This window comes from Cygnus atratus, chromosome 13 (assembly GCF_013377495.2).
Source record: "Cygnus atratus isolate AKBS03 ecotype Queensland, Australia chromosome 13, CAtr_DNAZoo_HiC_assembly, whole genome shotgun sequence".
NCBI lineage: Eukaryota > Metazoa > Chordata > Aves > Anseriformes > Anatidae > Cygnus > Cygnus atratus.
The window spans coordinates 7,545,353-7,568,376 of record NC_066374.1 but is presented as its reverse complement, the minus strand read 5'-3'; the positions used below and the strand labels follow the sequence as shown (position 1 = coordinate 7,568,376).

The window sequence follows — 23,024 nt, the reverse complement described above, 5'->3', positions numbered from 1 at the left end:
TTCTCATTACGTTTCCAGTGCAGATTTGCAGTACTGTGCAGAATGATGAATCTGATTGCAGTTAATTGTTTAAATATTCTTTTATTCCTGAAGCTTTCGGAACAAATAACATCTTTTGAGGAGCTAGTTGAGAAGCAACATGGGCAAGATATTGCAAAAGGGAATATTGGATGTGAAGTTAAAAGCGTCTCAGAGAAGAGAAAGAGAAGGTGTGGAGGTTGTTCTAAAGAAGGAAGGAAAACCAGCTATATTATTAACACTTCCAGTAACATAAGTGGCAGCAATTCTGCTTGAAAAAAAAAAAAGGGTAAGCTGCAATAGTTCAAATCCATCCTTGGTGTAACTGCAATGGAATTACACTTGGATCAACAGCTTTGCTGGTTCATAAGTCTTATAGGGTTACTGAATGTAAATACTATAAATGAGCGTGACTTTGTCCAAAATACATTTAATGACTGTATTTATCGTCTGTCTGTCTTCTTCATAGTAAACAAGAAGGAGAAGGTCTCGTAGCCGCAGAAAATATTTTGCATCATGCTGTCTAACTGGGACCATTATTAGCTATTCTCAGCTCAAAAGAGCCGTTCTTTAGGGTAGCTGAAGCACAAACATGCTTGGTCTTTGGGACCCCTTTACAGCCATATTATATATTTGTAATGCAGGAAATAAAACACTGGATGGAAAATTACCACTTCAAGACAAGTGTGGGTTATTTTGGAGATTCTGAGCAATTAGGTGAATTTTCTCACAATAATGCTCACATCCAGTGCTTAATCATACACTTGAAACAAGTGGGCTCAGACCTTATGAAAAGTGTTTACTTGTTCGGCTTTAAGGCACAGGCCAAGAAATAACTTGATCGGATTAGTCGGGGTTGAATAGGAACAGCAGCAAATAGAAGCAAACGAGTGTGAATGATGCTGCTGTGCTGTGCATTAGAAAAATATCTGCCAGCTGCCGTTGCAGAGCATAATCCCACAAGATGCTGACGCCTCCGGTTCCCATTGCCCGAGGAAGCCAGGGCAGGGCTCCTTGGGTGTGTGGTTCCCATTGCTCACCTGAGTCACACAGCTTTTTTTTTCCTCTTAAATCCTTCTTTTCCCTCTTACATAAAAGCTGGTTCTTTTGTACCTCTTCTTTCTTGAAAGGCTCTTGACGCTTGCAGGGCCGGGGTGCGTGGCTGGTTATTCTCAGCTGCAAGATTACAGAGATGGCAGCAGTAAGGTCAGTGGGGCACGGACTCGGCTCAGCTGGAGAGCAGATGCGAGGAGATCATTTAAGGAAAGCAGCTGAAATTCCTGGAGCCAAATGAGGATAAGACAAATTTTGAAATGTAAGCGCTTTGTTTAAATTCCTTTTGACTTACATGCACGTTATACCTGGAACGCTCCCGAATTAAACACACCGAGAGGGTAAAGAAGTTTTTCTTACGCTTGAACTTGGACGCGTGAAGCCAGAGATATAAAATGAGGTCAGTTAGCTCAGCTGCAGTGAATCCTTTGATATTCATTTAATGGGTAAGTAGATAAAACTCTAAGTAAGCCTGCGTGTAAGACTTTGAATTTTAACTACTAAAGCTCTTTATAATTTTCTCACAGGTCTTTCACATGGGGCAGTTGAACTGTTCAGACAGCTAGTGCTGCTCCACTTCTGCTGCAGGAGAATAAATGCTTCACTGCATGGCCCCGGGGCCTGTTCTCTCCTTTCTTCTGTCTCTGAACCAGAGCTGAGAGGTGGGCTGGTGCTGGGAAATGCCATCTTTTTGGCAGTGTTCAGGTTTGAGATTTGGGCTGAAGTCGAGAGTTTTAACTCTGGATCAGCAGCTGAATTCTCCTCTGCTATGGGGAGGCTTTCAATCTGGTTTAGACCTATCTCTAATGCTTTTGTCATAATATTTCCTTTTTTTTGAATAGCTTCCTTATGTATTGAGTTCCAGAAATTCCAGGCTGGTGATACACATGAGAAACAGATTGCAACAGAGAGCAGATTAAATTACTCAGGTCTAGGATTACGGAGGCAAAATGTGGTTGTTTTTTCTTTCAAGTTGTTTTAAAAAGGGAGAAGAATCTTACTTTTTGATTTATCAGTAGAAATTTGGGATCAGATGAATCCTGAGCTGTCTTTCCACTGGTCACTCAGTAGCCACTTGAGGAAAAAATAATGAACTGTTGTTTTTTTCTCCCTCCTTCACTTGAAAATCAGTTCTTATCAGTGCTACCTATTAAAGTGAGTTCTAAGACTCTAGTCTGATGCTTCAGGAAACTTATTTTAGGAGGGAAGACTTGACTGAATGCCAGTAGACAGGGCTAATCGTCGGGACATCTGGATTCACTTCTTAACTCTGCTGCCTGACCTTGGGCCAACAATTTAGGTCAAACTTTTCCAAAATGTGCATTGTTTGTAGGTGCTTGTGCTGGGTTTCAGCATTACTGAAAATTAGGCTGTAGCTGCACTTACTGTTTCAAATCCAGCTTCCCAAAACTGGGACACTCAAAAAAGACAGAAGTGAAGAGTGTGCCCCTGTTTCTTCACTTGTACAACAGGGATAAGCGTGTTTATAGAGTCTGCCGAGACTTCCTGATGTAGAAGCAGTGGAGGAGAAGGCAGCAAGCTGCTTGCGAAGCATTGGAAAAGTTGACATTGTTCATAGAAAGCAAAGGAAAGTGAACAAGAACCAGACTCCCAAGACCTCCCACTACAGCAGCTGAAGGGCTCCCTGGTACAGAGGACCCAGCAGATGTAAGGAAGCAGAGGAATGACAGAGTCAAGGATATCTGGCTACCTGCAGTGTCTGTACATCATCCAGCTGCCTCGTGGTGCATTGCCCAGCAGCAGCAGGGCACCGGCTGAGTTTCCCTCTCTTGTAGGGGATGTAGCGTTGTGCAAAGACAGGGCAATGCAGGAGTAACATGCCATGTGCCTTCAGGATGCTCCAATTTGTGTCATGTACAGTCAGTCTGTGCATGCCAGAAAGGCACGGACTGTACTAAATATCTGGTCATGTAATGGAGGAGCACTGATAGTATTGGGCCTCTTTCATTAAATGAGGTCCAAATAGAGAGGTCTGGCACCACCTTGTTTGTTCTTCAGGCAGCTACCTTGGGACCCTGGGATGTGCTCGTCAGGGAGATGGCAATCAGTTCTTGCTTTCATCTCTGCTCATCCTGCAGCCTGTGAGGAGAAGGACTTTTAGCCAAGTCATGCAACCCACTTATCTCTTCACCAGAGCAGAGCAGTTGGGAAGTATGGCCCTGGAACCACCAGTGACCCACTGCTGATGCATTTGAAGGCTCCTCCTTTTACTGTGCAAGGCAAACAGCCCTCAGGCCTCACTTTTAGTTTTGCATTATGAGTTCAACCTCCAGCACAAGAAAACAAAGCACATATCTCTTCATCTTCAGCATCTGAAATGCATTTTATATAGAAGCCTGAGAAAGAAGAAACTGAAAACAAATATATATATATCTTGTTTGAGCAGAAAAAGAGAACAGCTAAGGACATGGATGCTATTATTGCCTCCTTGAACAAACTGGTGGTTGATTGTTTAGCTTGACTAGATGGCTGATTTTCTTTATTGTGTAGTGATTACAGTTATTCTGCACACAGGGCCTAAAAGTAGGTAGTTCAATGGCACATAGACTTAGTTTGGGATGAGTTTCACCCATAGTAAATAGAACAGAAAAGGAAATGCAAGCAGGATTTCAGGGTAGCACAACCAAAACTTGTTGTCCATCTTGTTTAAGCTGCAGAATCAAATTATTTGTTTTGTTCACTTGTTTGCTTTTTAGCTTGTCGAGCTGCTTTTTTCAATGCTGAAATTTGTTGGGTTAACTTCCCACACACACAAATGCCATCTTTTGTGATTTGCCAGAGAAGTGGATATGATAGAAGGTGCCCTGAGGCATGAGACAGGGAGCCCTGCTTGCGTTCTTTTCACATTCACCAGCAGGAATGGTTGCTTAACTTTAAACCTCAGGAGATGAGCAGTGCTGCAGTCATCCTGAGCGTCACCTGTCCTTGGTAGAGATTGCTTTCAGGTTTTTTTGTAAATCATTCTGAACTAAAGTGCATGTTTATATGTGTATGTCTATGCACCTCGTGCATTGCCCTGTTGGGATCAGCCGTAAGCAGAACCAGAGCTTTAAGAAAATTCCTATTTTCTGGAAATTTTGGAGAACATTCTGTTCAAAAGGCTCCTGGTTGTAAGATTTCAATATTGCTGCCTTCTCTTTGGCAATATTGCTGCCTTCTCTTTGTCTCTATGTGCCTTTCCTGGAAATAGTCACATGCGAACACACGTCTCGATTTCTGCTAAAGGATTTTTTGTGAACAACTTCCTTTGCTGCTATGCCACGCGAGGGAAAACTGTATGTTATTGTTTGGGGATTATTTGGCTCTAAATATTAGACTGAGCATCCAGGTCCAGAAATACCGTGTCTGAATGAGCCAGGTGTGTTAAAAATTTATTTATAAGTTAGATACATCTTCATCATTTCATAGTACAGCACACATTTACTGGAAGGGTAGTTCCTGTAGTAACTGGCTACAAATAAACACAGGTATTTGTCCAAGACTGCAGGAGTATTATTTGCATACTCATTTTTCTCCTCCCCTGTGTGTGCCAGTGGAGTTGTGTTTTTGTACTGGTAGGGCTGTGAATCAGCAGTCCTGCCTTTTGCCATCTTTTGAGAATTTTAAGAGGCTATTAGACAAATTGATAGAGTTAATTAAATACATGCACTTCTTGTTACAGAAGCCCTAGAGACATTTGAAATAATCTCCTCAAATGTTGCATCTTTAGCCTGCAAGACTTAGTAAATTGCTGGAACAGAACAAAGTTGGCCAGCTGTTTTCTCCAGGATCTGACAAAAATCCTAAAGAACAAAATGTTCCAGTAATCATCTTTTCTTTTCAAGTGTCTGTTAGTGTTTTTTAATCTTTCTCCCCTTTCCTTTTGTTAGAAAACAGCATACCCTAGTTAAAAATAAATAAATAAATAAAGACACACAACCAAAAGAAAGAAAACCCACAGCAGCATTGTTCCTCCCTTTATCTTTCATTTCATTTTGGTGCTGAATCACAGTGTTCTGATACAGCCTCTTTTATGGCGTAATTGTTTTGTATAATCCATTTTCTTTGGGCACCTCTTAGCTTCTCTCTGAAGCTGTTACTGCTGTAATGAATGTAGTCATAAATCTGTCACAGGTAACAAGCTAAATTTAGAGCTCAATAAACCAGGAGGAGGATGCTGCAGCTAAGCGAGCGCATTGAGATGCTCCTCTTACAGCAGTGCCAGAAAAGGTCCGCTTCTGACAGATGAACAAGAGGAGGACACAGAATTTTGGATATTCTCATCAATTCACCACCATTATTACCCTGTTCCAGCTGCTGCAGAGATGCTGCACGAAAATACAGGCAGGGGTGGGAAATCGAAGTAAGCGGTGGAGATCCAGGGACTGGGAGAATCCTCACGGCGTGTAAAACAGCCGGAAAGGTTCAGAGGCACTGTTTGTTTTTTCCAAATGTCATTTACATTAGCATCTTATAATTGAATCAGTAGCACTTCACTGAAAAGGTTAAATTCTGCCTTTTAAAAATTAAATCTGCTGTTTAGCTGTCAAGCGCAGTCATGCCCTCCTGTTGCCTCTGGAAGAATGAAACATTGCCATATTGACATATAAATCGTACTGCTGGAGAATGCATTAACTCTCTTATTTACGGCTACGTTGTGCTGCATCTTGTAATTGAGGCTCTCTGCTGAATTCATTGCATGTAAAATCTGTGGAAATTATTAGCATGGTGCATTTCCGTAATTAAAATATTTCCTAGATATAGATCTGAAGACTCCCGAACTGCCATGCATTATGCAAGTGCAAAATGCTACAAAAAATTAAATACAAAGTTTTTGTGCATAGAGAATATTTTTAAGTAGATGATTTGAAATAGTTGGAAAAAGCAATCAAATTAGCTGGGTTCAGGGTTGTTTTTAGGTGACTGGTGAAAACTTTATTTGCTGCTGATCACAAAGAAATTAGAGCAGTAGACTCACAGAGTGAGCTTTACCTTGTCATCAGTGACATAGCCAAATAATTAAAATTAACACTATATTGAAGCACTCGTAGGAACTGTTGGTTTCAGGGGATAATTCTTTCTAATATGTTATGCCATTAAGAGTTACCCTCAAAGTAACACAAATGTTTTGATGTTTTACAGCAATCCAATACATAAACATTATCTTTAGTCAAAATATTGCAGTTCGATATTGCAAGTTCAATTACCTCCTGAAGTCAAACAGTTCGGCAAAACAAAGAGTTAAAAAAAATTCCCTCTCCCATTCCCTCTTCAGTAAAAATTGTGCCAGAATATTGCAGAAAGGATGAAACAGCACTTTAACTTTTAGATGTGTATCTGAGAAGTCCATTGTCTTGTTAAGGCTGTCAGACTCCATTGCCCTTTCTATAACCCTAGAAACAACTTTAATACAGTGATGTTTGAAAAGTCTAAAATGTAACTTGCCTTTAAAGTGCTTTTAGTGTTGTTTGAGATGCCTCGTGCAAGGGAAGAACAAATCTTTTCTTGCTACAGAGGGCATTAAGCAATGATGGATGTGCATTTCGTGGTGGGAACACTGACCATCACCAGTTGGAGGTGGGGTGGGAAAAGATGCTGGCAGCATTCACAGGTGTCCTCTCTCCTCACCTGCCCGCAGAGTTCAGGAGTTGTTCTCTCCGTGTGTTGCAGGAGAGGATTTTCAGGAGGCAATAAATAAATTTTGATCCCTCTGGTTAATACAGTTAAGGTCAAAGAGATTCTATCTGGAGCTGTTTAAAATACTCTTAACATGCAGACATACTTCTGTCAATAGTGCTAAGTGCCTTATCTTGCCGAGGAGTGTATACAACCCTTATGAAACTATTCTTAAGTATTCTGGTTACTATATTTAGCCCTGGCTTATAACAAGACAAAAAGCACTTAGCTAAATGTAGTCCTGAAGTGCTTAATCCGGTTAAGAATATTCTGTCCTTAGGTGTCTTCTGCTAAGACTTTTTATAGCTCACCATCCTGCTGCATCATGCAAAAAGCTTCTCCGTGGGATCGGGCCTGTGACTTCTTTTATGGCCTTTTATTCTGTCTGAGCCTCCAAGTCTGGTGCTGACTGCGGGTATCGCTCGCATTCACAGGACAGGCCCGGGAAGCCTCATCACCCCAGCAGCTCACATCAGCTGTGCTGTGGCAGGATGCCACAGCTACTGCTGGAGACAGAGGAATTGGGACTGCCTTTCCTAATTTAGGCTTGGTGAGCAATGACTGGACGTTGTTAATGTCCAGTAAAAAGCCTCCGGTGGTTAGACAGGTGATGGGCAAGGCAATGGGAAGGTTTCTGTGCAAAGCTTTGCACTCAAAACTCATGAATAATCCTTTTATTTGGCTGAATTTTTACATACTTAGGCCTGTATGTGAAAAATGTTTTCTGAAAAGTTTTAATAGATTTGTTTGTGTGGTTCCAAGTACTTTTTTGGAATCTAACCCACCGCTTTAAAAAGAATATTCTTTATATCTCTGTATCTCAGAAATTGTTGAGTTAGCAAAACTTGGGTGTGGGCCATCCTTCTGGAGGAGAAACGACGACGTAATTTTTGAAAAGAAGCAGCGCTGCCGGTGAGAAGCAGTGACTAAGATAAGAACTTCAGTTCCAATGTAGGTCACTAGGATAACAAACAAGATCACACGCTCCTTTTGAACTAGGATAAAAGCTTGTAATTTGACCAGCGTATGACTGCTGTGAGAGCAGCAGCCTAGCAGGTCCCCCGTACCTAAACCTGTTACGTAGGTGGTGTTTGCAGCAGGGACACCAGTCCTTGCGTAAGGTTTTCCCTGGAAGTTCGTGTTCTGAGCTGAAATTGCCGACTTAATCCCAGCTGCACTTTTTACTGAAGTGCTTAGGGTTGAAACACATGAAGCCTTTTATATAGCTGCATGTTTATGTGTTACTCTGGTACTTCTGTTGTGTCAGGAGCTTCAGTCCTCTTCCAGGTAACTTCAGTGTTGCAGTTTATAACCACGGCATTACAGTTTATCCGAGCCAGGTTTTTCAAGCTGGTGGGCTGACATAATCTCACATGGGTGCAGTGAGCAAGAATTCGGCCTGTTGTCCCATTTCGCCTGCCCTACAGAGCACTCTCCCCGTACCGCCGGATGGGCTCTGCGTTGGCCACAAACACCAGATAGATCAGCATTGGTGAATGGCAGGTGTACTCACAGGTTCTCATTGCACACGTGCCAGCTGTACCGTCAGGTGTTGGAAGGACTCCGATCAATCCTCAGTGGCCCCACACTAGTCAGGCCGTTCTTCCACACTACCAGGCCCTGTGGTTTTTTGGCCATGAGAGGTCAGTTGGGCCTGCTTCTGTGGCAGCGGGCGGTGCACACAGATCCAGGAGTCCCAGACATGTCCCAGTGTCCCTGGGTGCTCCCCAGTTACACCTGACCACCTTTCTAAATGGTGACCCCAGACCTCTTCGGCTTGAAGCAATTGCTGCTCTTGAGGCTAAGTCTCGTTTGCAACTGTGTTTTAACTGGGTTTTGCTTTTCCTTCCAGGATTAATTTTTCTCCGTCTCTATTTACATGGTGATAAGAACTGCTGATCCCACTCCGTCGGTCTGGACTGATGAATCTGAGCGATAGAACAGGTAACGGCTAATTGGGCTTCCAGGGACTCAGACAGGGAGAACCACCCCCTCCCTGTGGAGTACATCCACATTTTGGGACTGGAGAAATCATACAGAAATCATACAAATCGTACTCTGCCCAAGTCCCCTGCAGGGAGAGGAATGCTTGCTCCAGAGCAGGGGAGGGAGGGAAAATTTTTGTTGCTTTTTCTGTGAGCAGCATCTTTGACATCCTCTCAGCTGTGATTGGTTTTATTTCATTTGGAGTTACTGACCTGAGAGCAAATCACCAGTGAAGAGGTCACCCTCATCGTGATGGATTTTGTATCATTGCATGGGGCTTGAGAGTACCGTGTCCTCAGAGGGAATTGTGGCCAACTGTTCTCCTCACCTGTGCTGCAGAAGCAGTTAGTGTACAATAAAGACGGCAGCCCACAATGACTGCTGACAGACAGACCCCAGGGAAGCCAGGTCATGTTCCCTTCCTTTCCCTGGTTAATGCCAGTGGAGGAACAGTTTTGACTTGCAGCCTTGGGTATGAATCCCCGCAGTAGGATGCAGGTGGGATGATGTGGTGGGAGTCCACCGGTGCAAGCATCGGTCGTTGGCTGCAGGGCATTTCAGGTGAGCCTGTCTCATATCATTCCTCGAATCTCCTGACCGTACCCTGCTGTTGCCTAATACTAATCCTTTGGGGGATCAGCATACCTTCCTCCTGTGCCCTTGCGCTGGGACAGAAATCTCAGATGCTCTTTAAGCATTGCAATGAATTCCAGCAGCCTAGCTGACTCCCCAAAGCAAGACCAGGTACTGTGCTGCCTGGCACAGACATCGAACTGAGATCAGCTCTCATGTTTGCAGAGGAGATGCTGGTTCCTGTGCAGAAATCAGTGCTTTGGTAGGGTTCCCCATCCCTGGTGTTCCCCTGGCTGCATCAGGTGCTGGCTGGGCTTGATTGTGGCTGGGGCTGTTTTCACAGAGGGGACTGCAGAGGCAGGCTGGGGCTGCTGACTCTTTCCCGGTACAGTTACAGTTATTGTAGATGTATGTTTAGGCATATGGCAAAGGTTTCACCTCTCAAGCCTCAGTAGGGGACAGAACAAGCAAGAAACTATGTAATCGAGTGGAGGCTGGGTCAGGGATGATAGAAACATCCAGGAGGTCATAGGGTACAAACCAGTAAGCTCCATGTTCTGACAGCCTCAACGAGATCAGCCAATATGACTCAGTAAGTACTTCTGTCCTTTCCTTCCAGAGCCCTGTGTCGTGTAAACGAACTGATGGATGAAGATGAGAAGGACAGGGCAAAGAGGTATGAAGGGATGCACGGAGCGCTGAGCTTGCAAGCTCTTCCAGGGGAGAACTGTAAATGCTGTGTTGTCTGATGGTTGTAAAAGTAGTCGGGACACTGATGTCAGAGGCAAAATCCTGCAGTTTTCAGGCTGTGTACAGCAGACCACATAAAATGCAATTTTGTCGCCATTTTCAAGCTCCTCATGGTGTATTTGACCACCCCTACGATGGGTTAATCAGCTCGGTGCTCCTTAGATTACATTCCTTTACCCTCAGAATCTCATGTTATCCCTTGGCTATTTATCATGCTGATGCAGTACCCCAAGCTGTGATTTTATTGACCTCACGCAGTGCTGCCCACCTGGGTTCCCCATGAGACTTAGAGGGCAGTCCTGCCTTAGCACAGGTAGGAAGGAGCTGGTCTTCCTTCAGAGGAGCTTGGTTCAGCTGTAATTACTCATTGTACATTAGTGCCAAAACAGAGAGGGCTGGGAAAGCAAATGCTGGATATGAGAACCTCCAAATGCCAACCCGAAAGTGAATGGAAATCCTTTCTGCATACCACACTCGGGCTGGATTACAGGGCTGATGTATCATCATGAATACACTTGTAAAGAAAATTAATTACTACTGGAAGAGGTTGTATGAAAATAGGGTTATCTCAGATAGGAGCATTGGAAAGAACATTCTGGAAGAAACTGAATGGATTTGCTTTCTCCTTTATTGTTTTTAATGGAGGGGAAAACCCTAATAAACTATTGTTTAATTGTATTAATGCGAGCTGGAAACGAGTCTGTGGTTTCCGCAGCCAGACTCTTAACGTGCCCAGTTTCATATATCATGCTGCTGCCACTCCAGATTTTTAAACCCAGATATGAGAGCGTGTGCTTGACTTTGTTCTGCAATCAAATTATCTCCGCACAGCGTTCTCTGGGAATGAGCTACGTCTGCAGGTACAAATTCAAGAACAAGGCATCCTTCTTATTTTGACCTCTATATGCGTGCATAGTAGCTGCAAAATGGAAGTGGGCAAAAAGTCAGTGTGTGATGCCTGGAGTATTGTACTGGAGAAATTTTTTCCATAGCACCTTTGTGAAGCCATCACTGGTTTTGAAACAATGAGAACTGCTGCTGAAATGTGCGTAAGGATGCAGTCTTGCTCAAATGCATATAAATCCGATTTGTTACCTGCAGGCATTGCTTGCTGACAGTGAGTTCAGTCCTGCTGCAGGGCTTAAAGCACCAACACTTACTCCCAAGCCTAATTGTAAAGAAAAGAGCAGTCCCAGCAGAGTTCAGATTCTTGTATTTAAAGTGTTTTGCTGGGATAGGGCCACTTGCCCCTCCTTGGGTTGAGCTGCAGACCCTTCATTTTACTTAGTGCCATTCATGTTTCTGTCATCCAGGGCATCACGCAACAAATCTGAAAAGAAGAGGAGAGACCAGTTCAATGTCCTCATTAAAGAGCTTTGCACAATGCTGCAGGGCCACGGCCACCCTCTCAAGATGGACAAGTCCACCATACTGCAGAGGACCATCGACTTCTTACAGAAACAGAAAGGTACTGAGGGCGCTGCCCCCTTCCCCTTGGGCCCTTTCCCCTTGGAGGCACTGGCTCTGCAGCTGACCAGCAGCCAGTTGCTGCTCAGAAGATGAAAACTATTTTTCCCAAGCATCTAAAAACCCTGTATAGGACATGAATTTAAGTGAGGGTCAGATTAAGGCACGGCAGTTGGCCTCAACAGATGGGCTAGGCTTGAATGCAGTGACACCGCTGCATTTGCCTCACCGACCTCCACATCCCTTGGCATGCTTTGTGTGCTCTCAAGCAGAGCAGGAAGGAGGAGCTGAGAAACAGCATACGCCACAAAAGCCTGGGGAAGAGGATTTCTGCCCCTTCTTCCCAGGTCTGCTCGGCTAGGATCTGGATGGGTGCAGCCCCTCAGGCTGCCTACGAGCTCCTGCCTTACTGCAGTGGCTGCAGAGCCAGCCCTAGTCTGCTGTCAGTGGTGCTCTGAGGCTAGCCCAGAGCATTGGAAAGAACATTTTGGAAGAAATTGTTTTCTTCAGTTTTGAAGGTTTCCTTCTAACTACCCAAAATGTCTCCTCTTTTTTTTTTTTTTTTTTCCTCTTGATTTCTAATGCATTTCTATCATGATGGCATGGAAATTGAGTGTTGCATATAATAAGGCTTTGTATGGAGAATGATCTGAGGATGATTCCTCTGAAAGCCTCTTAAAAGAAATCGTGTTACTTGAAAATGAAAAAAAGTCCCAATGAATGTGAGTCATGTTGCTTTTTTGATGTTTTCTCTGTAAGAAATCACAGCACAGACAGAAGCCTGTGAGATTAGACAAGACTGGAAGCCTTCATTTCTTAGCAACGAGGAGTTCACCCAGTTGATGTTAGAGGTAAGAAGAAATTAAAGCTGCATAGATTAGTGAAAAGTAATCGGTTCAGTGGAGTAGTTCAGACATACAGTTCCTTTCACCTGTGGGTCCCAGTGTTAATGATTTCTGCTTTGCTGGCACATATAATCCAAACCTGACAGAGACCAGTGTTGTGCTAAATGCTTTGCAGACACAGAATTAGGAATATGACTGCTTCCCCTTAAAGGTAAACAGCTTTTAATTTAGGCATGAAGCCCAATTTGGCCCAGATTTGGCCAGGTGAGAGAGGAGAAACAGAACTGCCCTTCTCAGACCAGCTGCTAGAGCAAAAACTGGAAAGGACCTGAGCAAAGCAGAGCAGCTCCCATCCTCCCACATCCCATTAGCAAGGCTTTGCTGCCTTTGCTGCCACTAGCTGTGCAGGGCTGTACCTGTGCTGTGACTGCCACGTCTTTTACTTTGGTTGCTTTTACGTGTGCTCAGATCAGCCCTGATCCTGTGACCTATAAAACAATGAGCTGATCTAGAAACACCCCACAAGCCTACATTTTTCCTTTCTTAAGGATGCTGCTTGGGTTCTGTACTGCTTTCTCCTCCGGCGAGGACATCTCCTACCCTGCGTAGGCAGCCGCTGCTCTTTGCCCCACCAAAACTAGGGTGTATGCTGGGCTGAGCTGGGAGGTGCTGCAGTGTCTTAGTTACTCCTTTTCATCAGGATGTCATGACTCACCTCCCTGGAAAAGTCTGTTCATTCTTTCTGGGAATTTTTCTTACCAAACAAGCTAGTTTGTTCCAGCTAAATCAAAACAAATTTCTCCCTTAAAAGTGGCCGGGGAGAGCCCTTCAATAACTGTTGGTTTGCTGGACTATGTTTGACCATTGAGCAGTTTACTTAAAATCAGTGGTTTTACCCAGAGAGGGCTTATTTTTTAGCAAAGGCAGGGACTCAGACAGTGAGGCAGGGAATAGCTGGCTGTGGGGAAAGATGCTGGATGCTCCCTCTGTGCAGCATCTTTAGCTGCCTGCAAGCTGAGCTGCGGAGCAGCCTAATGATGTCGTTAGAAGAGCTGGCTTTGTACACGGTGCTGGCCAGGCATCAGACCTCCTAGACCTTCTAAGTGTTACAGAAGAATAGGAACAGAGACTGAATCGATGGTACAAGAAGATGTTGTGAAGAACAGGGAGAGAGCTCTCAAAGAAGAAAGCACGTGCAGTGGTTTAGAAGGCACAGGGAACATAGACTGCAGGCCAGGAACCATTGTGAAAAGGAAAGGGAAAACAAACTTCGAAAAGAAAGGGAAAACAAACTTTCAAATTGTTGTGTCAGTTGCCTAGCAAATGAGTGCTTTAAGCAAGATAAATAAGGCTTCAGATCTTGTCCTCATGGGCCATTAAATGATTTTTAAAAAATGTATTATTTTATTCGCCTCTCTGTTTATCCATCCATCCATCCATCCATTCATCCATAATGCTGGGTTTGCCGTGATGATATCTAACATTTCCTTACACACTGAACTGGTTAACTGTTGTGCAATTCAGAACACATAATGGAGTGACTGAAGTCACTAGGTTTGTGTGGGTGTAGAAAATTTAACCACCACCGTCTTGCTTCACATTAAATAAGTACTCACTGGGTGCAAAATACAAGTCAATTTAATATTAATGAGCAAATAAGAGTGTAAGAAGAATGCTGAATTAGACACCATGTGTTATTTTTATTTTTCTACATTAAACCGTCATTGCCATAATTGATTCATGTTGGTTTTAGACTGTTACAGTCATCACCACTGAGTAAAATAGCCTATTGTATTGTAGTTTATGTTGTTCCCATGCATAATTCTTTTCTTTTTCCTTCGGTCTGCCTTTTGTCATTAGGCATTAGATGGCTTTCTCATCGCTCTTACCACTGATGGGATTATTATTTATGTATCCGACAGTGTCTCCTCTCTGCTCGGACACTTACCGGTAAGTTCTGACACCACAATGCCTTGCAGAATCGTTCCCCTGCCTTAGCACACCCCCGTCACTGCAGAGATGGGGCTTGGTTTTGTCCAGCCAAATGTTTGTGAAATCTGTATGTGATGAAGCTCTTCTCAGATGATTTAAAGGGGATTTCAGGACTAAATACATGCTCTCCTAATGCCATTGGGTTTTTCGACTTTGAGCCCATGGTCTTTAATAGCAAAAATGTTAGTTTTCCATGAGAATTTCTAGACATCAGCTCGTTTTTGATATAGAAGCTTCTGCTGGCCCCTCAAAACCAGTTTTTGTTTTTATCTGCTGCAAAGTGAGAGCCATGCTATGTGAGGGCAAATTGGAACCTGAATGTCCTAACCTGGCTGAATGTCCTAGTGTGCAAAGAAACAAAGATCCACCTGCAGATCAACTCAGCTTCCTTGTGTTAAGCATCTGTGCTAGCCTGGCAGCATCTGTGCTCCACTGTAGGATGAAAACGCGTGTGGTTGTGTCAGGCTGTGCTGTGGAACATGACAAAGCATTCTTTTGCATCAGTCAGATTTGGTGGACCAAAATATATTAAACTTTCTGCCTGAGCGGGAACAGAGCGAGGTATACAAGCTCCTTTCTCCACACGTGCTCATGACAGATCCTGTTGCAGCTGATTTTCTCAACGGTAAGCTCTTTGCTTGTCTGTCGATCAAGGAAATTTGCCAAAGGCAAGCAGCTCCCAGGGGCAGCCTGCACCAGGCCCTCCAGCTATTTAATTCTCCTGCCTGCTGCTGCTTTTGGCCTCTGTTCATATTTCTGGGTTTGGATGCAGCCCATCCAGTGTTCCTACTTGCTCCCAGTACTTGATTTGGACAGTCTGTATTTTACTGTTTGCTTTGGGTCACAGGACAGGGTGGAGTTGCCCTCCTTAGATACTTTTCTCAGGGTGGGACTGAGCCTGTGAAAGGGGTGAGGGGTTTGGGGGAAGAGCTTGGGTAGGAGAAATTCCAAAGGGTTTTGGGAAATCCCAAAACTTTCCTTCCTCTGCCGTTCTCCCCAGACTGTGTCCCCACACCAGAGCTGGTGGCTGTGTCTTCCTTATATCCACGTGCTGCAACCCCCTCCTTCTAGCAGCCCCCCCGTTCCCTGGTGGGTTCACTGTGGCCACCAGAGCTCACCTCCCTCCCCGCAGCCCCATAAGTATGCACAGGAGCTGAGCACCCCTTGTGCTGGTTTCCCTGAAGCCAAAGAGCCCGTGGTCTGAACCATGGAGTTCAGACCTGGGGCAGAAAACTGAGCAAGAGCTTGGCATGGTGCCCTCCACAGCTAGCAGGAAGACTTAGGGTGACTCCAGCGCCCTTTGCTCTGCATCCCGTGGAGCGGTGCCAAAGCAGAGTGTTCCACGTGAAATCCTGCACGCGATGAAGGCAGGGGCAAACACCACTGACTTTGAGCTCGCCAGGGCTTCAGCCCTGTTGAAGCAGGGCAACTATAAAGCTGTGGGAGAAGGGGTGATTATAGGCATCCTAAAGCAGAACCAGCTGATCATTGCTCCTACTAGTTATAGGTTTATTTATGGGGATTGGGAGCATCTCATCAGAGGGTGCTGAGATGCCACAGTAGCAGGGTGGGTAGAAAACCTGGACTGATTGAATGTATTGAATCTATGTGCTACCATGCAGGCTGCCAATAATGTGTGTGTCTCCCTCTCTTTCTCTCTTTTCAGTGGAAAAGCAAATAGAGTTTTGCTGCCATTTAGCAAGAGGCAGCTTAGATCCAAATGAACCCCTGACGTATGAATATGTGAAATTTGTAGTGGATTTTAAATATTTTACTCATGGTGAGTTACCTCTACAGCCTGCCATTACCTCTCAGCCTCTCTCTTTTAAATTGTCTGGTTTTCTGTAGCCTTGTTTCAACTGAAAATGCCGTAATCAGCAGGGGTGGAGTGTGCTGTGGATAAGTTAGCAAGATTTTTTTTCACATAAAAGCTTTGGGGAGTCTGTTGGTCAGAGGAGTGACACCAGACTGATCTTCCCTCCATTTGACTCCCTCCATGACTTGATTGTGAAGCAGCCTACGTATTCAATTAACCAGCAAAATATGCTATTCTGTTTCACTTGTGGCAATTGAGTGACACTTTTTAAAGATGAAATGGTTTGAGAAACTTGTAAAATCCTGGATCTTGCACGTGTTGGGCTGCAGAAAGGTGCTATTTCCTGGAAATAACATAAAAAGGGAGAAACTTCTGGATTTGATGTGAACGATTTCCTTGGGAAATACTTCAGCCTTTTGTTCACCACATCTTCTAACATCCAGTTGTGACTTTTTGTGTTGAGAAAAAAGATTCAGGGCAGAATAATGGTACCAAGAGTTCTTTCTGTAATCCTCTTGATCTTCGATTTGTGATTTTTAAAGTGACACTTGTAAAACATACACTGGGAAAAAAAGATCATGCAAATCCCTCTACCTTTCAAAGTCAGCTGAAGTTCAGTGACTTTGCATCAGTTTTCCATCCTCCCTAAGGACATGCTAGCAAGGAGGCTGTAGCTGCGTGCTGGGAGCGATCAGAGCTGTCTTACGAGGCTTCCCTGCAAGCCAGGGGTGGGTGGCTGCAGCTCTGTAACTCGGAGCCTAAAGGATCGTGCTTTAAATAACATCAGTGTCTATCAGTGTGGCATCACGGTGTGGGTCGGAGGAATTTGTTGCTTGGGTTTCATCAGTCGTCGTGCCTGTCCTAACATGAAAAGAAAGATCTCCTTCCTCTTCGTCTTAAATAAATTGTCTGGTTGTGTCTAGTGCCTACACCCTCCTGTAATGGCTTTGAGTCAGCTATTGCACGAGCTTTCAGGTCAGCCACAGAGGAGCAGATATGCCTCGTAGCGACTGTTCGTCTCGTCACACCGCAGTTCTTAAAGGTGAGAGCTCTCCCACTGCCTTTTCCCTTTTGTACCAGAGCCAGCCCATGCTCAGCTGGAGCTGCTGCTGTACCACGAGCTGTGCTTGGTGCCCTCGCACGAGCAGCCATGTCGCAGCAGCCTCTCACAGTACATGCAGCAGTGCAAACTGCCTTGTGCTCAAGGCTTGTAAGTGAGGGAGGGCACTGCTGTGCTTGGGATGGTGAGATGGCATTTATTTTGGAAGGAGAAAATGTAAAATGGGAGTTGCGTTTGAGAAGAGGTGGTTGTGTGATGGGATGTTTCAGAGCAGCGAGCTCAGGGGGTGCCAATAAAAGGTGCCCAGCTAACTGCTTGGAAAGTTGGAGGCACTGAAGAAATATACCCCACTGCTCCTTGGTGTAAGAAGGCCAGCCACACTTGGAGACCCCAAGCACCGCAGTTCATGGACTCTTTCTGCCACTCTTTAAGTGTGGCACGGTGCCGCAATGGCAGGGATAAGGACAGCGGGTGCTTCTTGCTGGAGAGAGCATCAGCCAGCCCAGCTTGAGGCTGGAACCTGCTCCGTCATCCATCTTCGGTTAGCAGTATTTACAGAAAGTTGGGGAATGTTGCCTGCAGACTGCAAGATGAGGCCCTTGGACTATTTATCCTAGCTCTGAAACTCAGCCCAGGGTAAATTATTCAGCCACTTTTCATCAGTTTATGCATCTATAAAACAAGGTTTATGCATTCCTTAGAGGAAAAAAAGTTGAGTGCTTTAAAAGCCCTGTGTTTTGCTAGGGTTTATTATACCAAGATGATGCATTCTTGGTCTTGAGGGAGAGCTCCTTTTGTTATTTCGCAGAATTAAATGTCTGAACATGCCAACTGTTTTGCAGGAGCTTTGCAATGTTGAAGAGCCATGTGAAGAATTTACATCAAGGCATAGTTTGGAATGGAAGTTTTTATTCTTGGACCACAGGTAAGAGATTTGGTCACTGAAGTATAAACAATTTGTAGTTTAAAAATAGAAATGTTTGTGTTGCTATTGCCTGACATCCCAAGCAAAATAGCTCTAATTAAATTAAACTACACCGATGCTAATATTCTGAACTTAGTTATCAGGCCTCTTTAAAAGCTTTGCCCTCTTTCTTACTTAAGGCAGGTAAGAAGCCATATAAAGTGAAGGTTAAATGTCTAGAAAAATGTCGAATTTCACCAAGACATGAAGTCATTGAAGCTGAGCACTGTGGGTCCTGTTGCCTGTATTGATTTAGCTTCTCTGTTCACCATCTACAGATTCCAGGATCCCCAAAATATTTTGCTGTATTGATCAAATTTTGATTTTCACCTTGATAAATGAAGGAATTTATAAAACTAAAAGAAAACGCAATGGATTGGATGGTTTAATTGCAGATTTGGTTTTGACTGAGTGCAGCATGGTGAGCTCGGGGAATGAAAAAGGAATCACTTTATTAAGCTGATTAACAGAGGATTCATTTTCTTCAGAAGAAGCTGGAGGGTTTTGTTCTCTCTTTTGCTTCTCTGCGTTCGGCATGTATACGTAAACACATTGTGAAATCCAGCTCTTCCGATTATCCCTTCCTTTGCAAGTTCCGCAAAGGCAGAAATACATGGCTAGTAAGAAAGGCTGTCTGAAAGAAGATTTTTTGCAGGGGAGCTCAATATCCTCTGCACATTTAAATCAAGGACGAGAAAGAGAATGTAACTGATGAATAATTTGCATTTCTGTAGTAAGGAAGATGCTCTGTGCTTCATACCTTGAAGCACAGGGGAACTGGCCACGCGGCAGCCCTACGGTTAAAAGGCTGTGTGGTTTGGGATGGTGGGCTTGTTATTATTCCTGTCGTCGAGATCTTGCTGCAGTGACTTCATTAGACTTTAACTGGCCTGCCCAATGAGGCACGTCTTCAGAATCAGGTGATTTAACGAGGATTCCTAAAAGAGCCCTAGGCCCCTTATGTCACCGTCTGCAGCAGTGAGCTGGCTTTCCAAAGGGCTGCGGTCCCAGCAGCTGCTGCGAATAAGGCACGCAGGAGCTCCTTTAAAGCAAATCAAAGAGTCTTTTGATGAATCTGGGTTATGACTCAGAGAGGAAGCTCTGTGCCGGGCACTCGCAGCCACTCCAGTCCCACTGATATCCCCAGTGAGGAAGCCATTGTTACTGGGAGTGGATTAAGCTAATGTAGATGCTGAGGCAGTTTGTGGCAGCACCAGCTCTAAGTAGTGAGCACAGGCCCAAGAGCCAGAGGGGAATCATGTGGGTTGTATCATCTAATCACTGGTTCAAACCTGTCTCCAGTGCAGTCCCCAGGATCTCTAGGACACTGTGAAATGTTTTGGGATATTTTCCTGTTTCTTACTTGGTTACATCAGCTCACATGGCTTGATGCTGAGAGGTGTGCCATCAGTGGGGGCAGCAGGTACTCACCATTGCTTGGAACCTTCCATATCATAGCAATGGTATATATGGAGTTGTGATAAATAGTACAACAAACACTCTACAGACCTGGATAAACCTTAAAAAAAGATAAAATCTGTATTCTTGGTCTACATATACATATGTGTAAAGGAAGAAATCCTGTGAACTTTGATAACAATCCATGTCTGTTCTGCATTCTCCTTATTTTCCCTTCTTTTATTAAAAGACTGGAGGGTAAAGGCCAGCATGTCTCATAGCTGAAAGGCCTACCACCCGTCAGGTTTTTTGCCCACTTACCAATCCTGCACTCAAAGGCTCTCTGAAGATGTTGCATTTCCATTTGAAGAGCCAGCTGCAGGCCACAAGGCTGGAAGTTAAGCTAACAAAACACTTCTAAATTGCTCCACAAGCAAGCCAGCTCCTTGTCAAATGACAGATTAGGAGCATGTTGTTGTTACTTTCTCATTTAAGGAAATCTGGCGAAAGTCATGGAAGCATAATACTTTCCTGATCAGCTTAAAAGTTTATCTGATGTGCATCTGAAAGACATCATTGTCTTGAAGATAAGCATGTCATTAAAGAGCCAAGAGACACTGGCCAAGCTGCCAAAGAGATGGCAAGGAAGGACACTTTAATAAATACACGTATTATCATCCTTAACAGAAATCTGTGTCACATGGGGAAAAGGAACACAGTGCTCTCTGAGGAGTCATTTGGATAAATAGGGCTGCATTGTGGCAGAGACCACTGTGTGCTAAGTGGGCTCTGTTTCCAGAGATTTGCCCTCAGAGAGTGGAGGCCTGGTTCCTCCCTTGTGCTGGGCAAGGTCTAGCAGATTGCTCAGACTTGCTGAGCCCTCAGAGGGGGGTCACAGGCAGGACTTGGAGCCTCCCTGCACAATGAGAAAAGAACAAACCTGATAAGGGAGAGGTTACAGACCTCTTCTGGCCCTCCGTAGTTGAATAATCTATGCCCACAGCATCTCTCCAGGGTACGAAGGTGGAACTGGGTCATTCAGCCAAAACAGAAGAACTTGCCATGTTAATACCAGAAGATTGAAGATTTCTGTCCAAACCAAAATGTTCTTACACTTAATTTTTTGCTCACCTTCTTGGCCGCTTTGTGGCATTCACATTCCTGCAGAGGGTCACTTGTTCAGTGGGCAGTGCCACCTCCCAGCGGCCCCAGGCCTGAAGCATTAGGTGTCCTGCTGACATTTCCCGAGGAAGTACTGAACTTGCCAGGCGAGCCTCCTGCTGTCAGCACATCCAGCGGCCAACACAGGTGGAGCAAAAAGCCAAATGAGCTCAGCGTGGTCAAATCCTGCCTCACCAAGTACCCGTTGTGCTTGAGGCAGTGTAAGGGGGAGTGTACCTGTGCCTCAGCATGCTGCTATAGGGACTAGAGGTAAAAACAGTGTTTTTCACCTTGCATTTCAGTGCTGTTTCATACTTATAACCTAGCAGGTTCCAGTGGAGGCTGTGTACAAGCTCAGACTTGTTAGTACACCTGCTTAAATATATATATATATATATATATATATCAGGTTTTGCCTAGAAAATGAAACATCTAGAATTGACAGCAGAATAGTCTGGTGTCTATTCAGTGTGCCCATCCAAATACTTCCTCAATTTCTGCTCTACCTGCCATAGAAATAACAGTCCTCAGAATCAGCCCCATACCTATTCTTGGAACTACCCACACAAAAACATTTTTGCAGGTTGCAATTCCCTAAGCTTTTCCAGGAGAACAATTACTTTCTCTTTTCCTCAAGCTGGTCCTGACACACATTGCAGCTTCCCACTTACTTTTCCCTCTACGTTCACTACCCAGATGACATAGCCAACCTACCGGGTAATTTTACTCAAGCTCCGAGTTATTATGCACATGAACACCCGTAGCGTATCTCAAGCCATGTCTCACAAGCGTGCTTAATGAATTGAGTCACTTGCGTACGCACATGCCTTCTCTACACCCACATAATGAATAGGCTATGAACCAGTAAACACACACCTTTTGATTTTCTCGGTTTTTGCCTCTCCCTCTCTCTCTGTTTTTCATTTTTTCTCTTGTATATGGCAATGCATCACAATGAAAATCCACTCCCGAAAGGATGTATGAGATGGTTTTGGTCACTGGCATCCATCACAGCATGTCGGCCCTGGTGTCACAGTGTCAGGTTGGTGCTTACTGCCTGCCCTCTGCTTCCCTCCTAGGGCTCCACCCATCATAGGATACTTACCCTTTGAGGTTCTGGGAACGTCAGGGTACGACTACTACCACGCAGATGACCTGGAGCTTCTTGCTAGGTGCCATGAACACTGTAAGTTCCTTTCCCTTCACCGTGTGCCTGTCTGTGATCTCTTGTGTCACCTGTGCAGCCTGCCACTGTCATCGCAAAAGTCTGGGAGGGAGGGGATGCCCTCTTCCCATGAAAGAAAAATGGCCTTAGCTGCGCCTGGCTGGGAGGCTCTGTCCCTGCAGAATTCAGTCAGATCAGCAACTATTTCTGCAGCTTTCCCAAACTGGCAGATACGCGGTTTGAGCTCATGTTGTGTGAGTGAAATTAGATTAATAGATGGGAATCCAGAACTTCCTACCCCTGTTCCCCATTTATGAGGGCAGCCCTGACCCTTGGGATGTTGCTGATTGTCACCGTTCGTGGGGACTTTCTGTAGGCCAACAGGACCTGAACATGTAACTCCCACCTGCCCGGGGCAGCAGAGCCTCACAGCCCCTCTGTGGCTGTAGGGCCACACTGGGCTGGTAGCAGGGCAAGGAGCCTTGTCCTTTCACCAGAACATCTGCTGGCACAGAAAGAAGTCTGGGGGCTTTCAGCCCAGATTTTTCTCAGCGTTGCATCATTTTGAAGATTCGTCCAGCTCTGGCTGATGTGTGAACACAGAGAAGTGACTTGCGGGAGCCCACAAGGAGCCAGGTCCCATGGAGGTGCTTTTTCCCAAAGAACTGTATTTTTTACATTTTGTTGCATACACTTCAGACTAATATACTGAACCAGAATAAAGTCTGTCCCCTAGCTGGTTTGCAATGCCAAGAAATAAAATCTAACTATACAGTCTGTAAAATGCATCTTGGTAATCAGATATTTTTCCAGAAAATACTGCTTACAGGTTTTCTGTTGGGCAAAGGTGCTCTGTTTGTCAGTCTGCCATCTCTGTTTGGAAGGAGAGTGTTTTGCCACGAGGAAACGAATCTACCCCAGAAAGTGGGGAAGGGGAGGTGCTGAAACTGCTCTGCAGTGCTGGCAGCACGATGCAGGGACACCAAGGAGCTCTGTGACCCCCAGCACTGCTCCAATGCTGAGTTGCAAACCCCCACCACCACTTCTACCACTGCCCCATACACACATGTGAGATGCTAAAGGACCTAGCAGAGAATGAG

The 23,024-nt window shown here is 44.7% G+C and overlaps 1 protein-coding gene across 1 annotated transcript in view; it reads left to right on the top strand.

Moving 5' to 3' along the window:
- The window catches only part of PASD1 (PAS domain containing repressor 1), a 46,760-nt gene that overhangs the window by 10,459 nt on the left and 13,277 nt on the right, over positions 1–23,024 (top strand). The window contains exons 2-11 of the mRNA XM_035541218.2: positions 8,600–8,691; positions 9,926–9,982; positions 11,370–11,524; positions 12,283–12,374; positions 14,229–14,318; positions 14,865–14,985; positions 16,027–16,140; positions 17,100–17,218; positions 18,079–18,161; positions 21,839–21,945. Coding sequence (XP_035397111.1) covers positions 9,951–9,982; positions 11,370–11,524; positions 12,283–12,374; positions 14,229–14,318; positions 14,865–14,985; positions 16,027–16,140; positions 17,100–17,218; positions 18,079–18,161; positions 21,839–21,945 — 913 coding nt within the window. The 5' untranslated portion in view covers positions 8,600–8,691; positions 9,926–9,950. The remainder of the gene's footprint in view (positions 1–8,599; positions 8,692–9,925; positions 9,983–11,369; positions 11,525–12,282; positions 12,375–14,228; positions 14,319–14,864; positions 14,986–16,026; positions 16,141–17,099; positions 17,219–18,078; positions 18,162–21,838; positions 21,946–23,024) is intronic.